The following is a 6714-nucleotide window of genomic DNA, read 5'->3' as shown; positions in this document are numbered from 1 at the left end:
TTAAAAACATTCATGCACTACATTATGTAGAACATACACATCTAATAACCAAATGTAGTCAACAAGTGTGGCTGAACAAACTGTTGACTGTCAGCACAAGAAAGTCTTCCTAGTTTATCTGTGAAGTTATTTTTCACTTGAGTTTTTTTTTTTAAGCAACCAATTCAACTATTGAAAAGAACTTGGAAATTACAAGTGTGTAACATCTAATATATCAGTACTAAAACTTGTTATATATTTAAGTAACTTAAAATTCTCAGCAGAAAGTTTTACAACTGTCAGACCTCACATATATAAGCAGTTTATTAAATATGAGAACCTGAACATATGTGGTATGTTAAAGCAAAAAATTATTGAAACCATTTGTGCTCCTGATAGTTATTTCTTCCTATCTTAGAATAATAAAAAAATCACTTCTATTTTATGTTCATTCAAATTTGCATTTAATTTCTATTTACATTCATTCAATCCGAAATCAAAATACTTAATACAGGAAACTAAATACAAGATGAAAAGCAGAAAAATGTGTTACCCTCATAGCACTCCTACTAAGGCAGCTGAAGAAATTATTTACTCTGATAGATGCAAAGCCAACTTGGGATAGGAAAAAAAAATTGCTTAAAGAGCAAACACAGATGAACCCATCGTTCAGATGTTACTTCGGATAATCCACTGAGATAATACTTGTGCTGTGGTGATAAATTAAGAATCACACAAGAAAAGTTTTTTATCGATCAGCAACAGACCACAGGTCATGGTGTAACATATACTTTTATGATTTTTTGTCCAGCTTGCTGGGTCTACTCCTATGAAAAAGGGTAGATGTTTGGACACTGATATTTTTATTTGAGAAATTAACCATTTTCAAAGCCTCAAAAATCCATTCTTCATAAATTCAACATTTCTCATGGGAATAATTTTAAGATCTAACACTTGTAAGCTAGGAACCATTATGACTGAGTAACCAAAATAGTTAGATCCTGTATTAAACACACAATCCAAGGCTCAGTATATATTACTATCGAAGATGCATCTTGTTTATAACCATTTGTTAAACAATGTTGAATTTATGGAGTATCATACATGCATTCTTACCCCCCACCCCCCAATTATCTTCTATCTCAAAAAATAGTACGGAAAAATTCGTCTTGAAGGATTCAAATTAGGTGAGACCATAAAGGGGAAAAAGAAGTAACAATTTTCCTAAAAATCTGGTTCAAGTTCAGTAATTCTTTACATTGTTAATCACAGCTGGTTTATAAATCCCAGTTTATTCTGTAATGCTACAAACCTTATAAAATCAAAATTAGTAAACTTCAGTTCTCAGTGATTATATTTTAATTAAAAAACATGTATAAAGTAAAAAAATATCCTGTAATAGCTGATTTTAAAGAAAATAATCAAGTGATGAAAGAAAAGCACTTAATCTCTTTTATACACTTACCTGGAATAATCATAAAGAACCCTCTTAGAAATTTAAGACTAGTAATATTGACATCATATATTTTAAACTATGCTTGGATTTTTACAAATAAATATAGGGTAAGCCATATTGCATAGGTGTGTGCTTTCTGTCTGTGACACTAAAGTGGCACTTGACATGTTTTCACAGTCATAGTAGGGATATCCATTTATGAAACACAATTTCTCTGTAAACTTGCCACAGCATAGGAAATTAATTTCACTAAATGATAAGTTTGAAAAACTGTTTGTATGGATGGTGGGTATGCAATTTATGTTTTTTATGCAGGAAAGTTGCAGTTTGCGCCACTACTGCTGGCAATACTAATTATAAAAACAGTCTATGGGGTGGTTAGAGCCAGCCAATCACAGTGCAAATATTACTTACTAGCAAATAGGGCCGAGGAGGACTATTTTGGTGTAAAAACTTCTCTGGAATTTGGTTAGGCAGTCAACACTACAGTTAGTAAACACATTTGAAAACAAGTATCAGAGTAGCACAAGCCATTTGCAGTCTGAAATAAAGCCTGCACCTATCACCAGAGCTTTTGGGTTCTGTTTTTTCAGACATTATAAACTGTCAGAGAACAAAGATCTGTACTCGAAGTGCAATTTCTGCCCTTATCATTACTGTAGCTTCTAATTTACTAGCTACAGTTATAAAGTTATCAGTAGGCTGCTGCATAAAGAGAGGAGGGGGTCTAGAGGAAGTGATTTAAAAAAAAAAAAAAAAAAAGGCTGTCTGTTCAAAGATGAACTGTAACCAATTCTTTCATTTATTGCCACAATTGAAAAGGTGTATTTCCAGTCCTCCTTCATGGTTCTATTCTGCCTAATGTCATAGGATTTCATCTCATCTCACTTGAATTGCCATTTAAATAAGCAAAGCTTTGCTCTTTTCTGACTGAATTCAACATGCATAAAGAATCTTATGGCTTGGATCCTATGGCTCAAAAAGGTTTGAAGAACATAGCAAGCAGCATCTATTTAAAAAAACTGTAGGGTTGCAAAATATTACAAATTGACTTTGCACACTCAGACTGAAGACATTATAAAAAACAAAAAGAGACGTTAAGACTTAACTGCAACTGCATGATCATCTATTATACCAGTATGCGCTGAAATATATTTTTATAAAGCTCTGCAGATATTAAACCCTTTCACCAGCTAAAGTCATGGAAATGCTCTCTTTAAGGCAGGAAGTATTTAAGAAAGGTAAAGCTACCTTTATTTTTATTCTTTGTACCTGTATATCACTTATGTAGATTTTGTTACAATTTCAAAAACATAGTGTCTTGTTAACATGTTTCCTAAATTAAGCCACTAAGTTTTCTTATTCACTGTGGAAGACATTCATCAAAAGGCCATCAAATATTTTTACAATCAAAATATGTAGCCCCAGTATAGGAGAAAGAAAAATACTTTTTTCCTTTTAAAACTGTTGAGGAAAAAAAACCTAAGGAAGGTAGACAGCAAAAACAGTTAAAAGTAAAACTTAAAATCTTACCAATTTGCTGTAAAGAGATTAGACATAGAGAGTGGAACATGACAACACCCTCTTTCCCTGGATCTCCCTCTCTCCCTCATTTTACTGCCCTCAGTATGCATTTTATCCTGACTCTTTTCCATCCTTCTTCAGCCATGGGCTGAAAACATTTGATGTCTTGAACCAAATACTGGTATAAGAACAGGTGGTGACATTTTTCCAGTGCAATGCAGGCCCAGGACAAGGATGAAATGTAGGACATACAATTTATGACCATTCCAAAGCTTCCAGTTAAGCTTAGCACATAGCAGTACTGCAAGTAGAAATGATTAAATAATTTTTTTTCTAGTATTACAGACAGGTATTGCAGCTGGGTTACTGAAAATAAACCCCAAGTCCACCCCAATCCCTTAAACGAGCCACAGCTGTGGTTAACAATGATTCATTTGCATTTTTATTATTTCACCAAGAGAAGAAACAGAAGTTGTCTGGCTTTCTTCACACCAACCAATAATTTTGCATTTTAAAGTTGGGATGTTTTCCATAATGAGCTGAATCAAAAATCTATTTGAAAAATATATATTTATATAAAAAAAAGATTCAGGTTGTTTGCACGTAAAACATCAATTGTTAAGTTTCTTTTGTCTTTGATTCCATGTTGCTGGAAAAAGTTTGAACAAGCTTGCATGCTAATTTGTCCTTAGTTGCAAGTATTACAGGCAATTTCATACTTTGCCTAATGAAAGGATAACCCTTCTTCGACACAATCAGAACTCAACAGTGATTCAGAAGCAACATCCTACCCTTAATACTGTCAGTTCGAGCCATCAATATCAAAATCCTTGATAAGGTTGAGAAGATGTCGCTAGGAATCAATTAATTGATGTGCCTAAGAGTTCCACAATACTATTTTGCTTAAGTTTTTTTTTTTTTGCACCATTGATTGATTTTTTAAAATCCATGTTTATTCTTCCTCTGTCCAAAGTGTTCAATGTAATGACACTAACTCTTCGAGACTGTCATTTTGAGTCTTCCTGTTTCAACTTACAGGATGCTCACACATCCTTTCCCCACCTTTTTTGCCTTAAATTCATTAAAATCGTTGCTCTGTCATAGATTCATACGTAGGTGCTCTGGTCGTTTCGAGATCATGGGAAAAGCCTGTTTTTTGTATGGCCCGGAGTTCGGCTGTCGTATTGGAAGTGGTGCTGAAGCTTCCCCACTCATCGTCACATCCATCTGCTCTACTCCACTTGTTTCCATTGGATATTCCACAGGCGTCTGAGGATTTGTCGTGCTGGCTGAAGCACCTCTTCCCCAGAAATCCCCAGGAGAAAATTTGACCGGGCTTTAAGACAAGGAAGAGCTATCATTCATTTATCTCAAGGATTATCTCAACAAGAAGTATTTCCCTTAAATTTCAAGGAAGTGGGGTAATGTGATATTTATTTTTATTTAGTTTTATTTTTGGTGAATTACTACAAAGGCCATCATTCCCCTAGACTAATTGCTAGAGTTTCCTAACTGGTCTATTTACCTCTATACCGGCCTATGTAAAACCCTCAGTGATAACTTTTTTTTTTAAATCATTTTACTCCCCACTTAAAACAGGTTCCCACTGTATTTAAGATAAAATACTTCTCCAAACCTTTCTCTTCATCACGAACCACATGTCAGGAACACTGACCTTTCATTTCCAAGACCAAGATTTTCCTCCTTTCTGGCTTTTGTATGTTGCTGCTCTACCTGTAACATCCTATACTTCTATTTTTTGTACGGGTGGCTTTTTCTCTTCATTCATAGATGTTACTTCACCAGGGAGGCCTTTCTCTGACCACCATGAATAGAAGCCCACCTGTTATTCCTTGCTACTGCCACACTCTTTCTTTTTCTTCATATAGAAGAAATTTTTCTTCATATACTACTTCATATGATTACATAATCCCTGTATTTCCTCCTTTGGTTATTTTGACTCTCTTCTCACTAAACTGTAAGCGTTAGAACAAGGACAATTTTTGTGTTAATTATGTATCCCCACCATGCAACACAGTCCCTAGTATATAATAAATGTTTAATGAATGGGTAAGGAAGACATTTGCCAGTGCAGCAGCTTACTTTCACAGGAGGGAAGGTAAACTACATAGCATACAATACAAGATGCAGATGCTATGCTTATGTCAACCAAAGAGAATACAACAGAGCTTCTTTTATATAACCTGGCATAAATTTCTTAAGGCATTCTCCTCCAGGTTAAAAACAAACAAAAAAAAGAGGTGAGAATAACAAAGTCTGAATACCTGACAGGTGTTCGTGGGCTGCCAATAAATCTTCGAGGTGATCGGATTTTTGGTTCAAAGGAAAATTTTTCTTTCACACTTTCAAGTACAGATGGAGCCACATATGTAAAACCCTAAAAAATAGTAATTGTTGACTCCAGAATGGTGTTTTGTGATATATATCAAGAAAATGTGGTTTTGGTCTCTGACACACCAAAATAACAGTGCACACCTAAAATCAGCACTCTGTTTCCTCCCATCTCCTCAATCTCATTTCACACCTGTTAGCTTCTTTCCAGCCATTTCTTGAGGCATGGACCTCAGGAAGGCAGAATTCTATTAAGTCCCATATGCCAGTAAACAGTATTCCACTTTGTTGAAGGAGTAGAACAAAATAGGAAAATGTAGGCTCCACATTAAGCTATAAAATACCAAGATGAATGCAAAGAAAATTCTACTGTTTCTAGCCACATGCACATGAGCAACTAAGATTATCACACCCAAACAGTTTCTCATTATTAGGCCAAAGTAAAAACAGAATTCTCTAAGTTGGCATGTATGGTCTCTCTGACTTAATACCAATGATTGGAAAGATTTGGTATTTTCTTTTTTCTTTTCTTTAGAGTTGGTATTTTCTTGATGTATAAGGGTCAGCATTGTGAAAACCCCCAATTATAATAGGCAATTATGCCTATTATATATGCAGTTTTGTTAGCTTTAGTTCTTTCTTGGACCTTGCTATCAAACCACCAGGTGTCATTTCTTTGCTGTCAATATTTATCCCTTTAACAATCAGTCCTCCACTAAACTTCCCTTCTAATTATTATTCTAGTCACCTATGAATAGGCATTTTGAGTTATAGTAAAAAGACTCAATAAGCCTCTGGGTGATGTCCTAAAGACTGAGGTGCAATTCTGTAGCACACATGCTTTGTGACAAGTGTATGTACACTTCAGAAACCATTTCCCCACATAGCTTAACTACCAAGAGGACCAGTCTGTGCCTTAATCATCTTTAAATTTCCTTTAATTCTGTGATAGGAATTTAAATAATTATTGAACTGAAGTTGCTCTGACCACAATCTCCAAATAAGTAAGATGTTACTGTTTCTTATTAATTTTTAAAGAGGGGCGCCTGCATGGCTCAGTTGGTTAAGCGACTGCCTTCAGCTCAGGTCATGATCCCAGGGTCTTGGGATAGAGCCCCATATAGGGCTCCTTGCTAAGCAGGGAGCCTGCTTCTCCCACTGCCTCTATATTCTGCCTGCTTGTGCACTCTCTCTGTCAAATAAATAAGAACTCTTAAAAATAAAGAAATAAAAAATAAAGAGATTCACTTTATGTAACAAAATAAATGGTATAAAATGAGGTTTTTGTTTATCAAAATCTAAAAGCCCTCAAAAAATCTAAAAAAAATCTAAAAATCTAAAAGCCTTTTTTTTTTTTAAGATTTTATTTATTTATTTGACAGACAGAGATCACAAGTAGGCAG

At 34.8% G+C, this 6714-nt stretch overlaps 1 protein-coding gene across 3 annotated transcripts in view; it reads right to left on the bottom strand.

Moving 5' to 3' along the window:
- Positions 1 to 2180: 2180 nt before the first annotated feature.
- Positions 2181 to 6714, bottom strand: part of RPS6KB1 (ribosomal protein S6 kinase B1) — a 37077-nt gene continuing 32543 nt past the window's right edge. For 2 of the 3 annotated variants that reach the window (XM_059150025.1, XM_059150026.1), the window contains exons 14-15: positions 5245 to 5357; positions 2181 to 4295 (exon numbers count right to left, since the gene is read on the bottom strand). In XM_059150025.1, coding sequence (XP_059006008.1) covers positions 4058 to 4295; positions 5245 to 5357 — 351 coding nt within the window. In that variant the 3' untranslated portion in view covers positions 2181 to 4057. Of the gene's footprint in view, positions 4314 to 5244; positions 5358 to 6714 lie in introns of all 3 variants that reach the window. The other variant, XM_059150027.1, reaches the window with a different exon arrangement.

This window comes from Mustela lutreola, chromosome 15 (assembly GCF_030435805.1).
Source record: "Mustela lutreola isolate mMusLut2 chromosome 15, mMusLut2.pri, whole genome shotgun sequence".
In the NCBI taxonomy this organism is placed as follows: Eukaryota; Metazoa; Chordata; class Mammalia; order Carnivora; family Mustelidae; genus Mustela; species Mustela lutreola.
The sequence above is the reverse complement of the archived record's forward strand: the minus strand, read 5'-3'. Positions and strand labels throughout refer to the sequence as shown.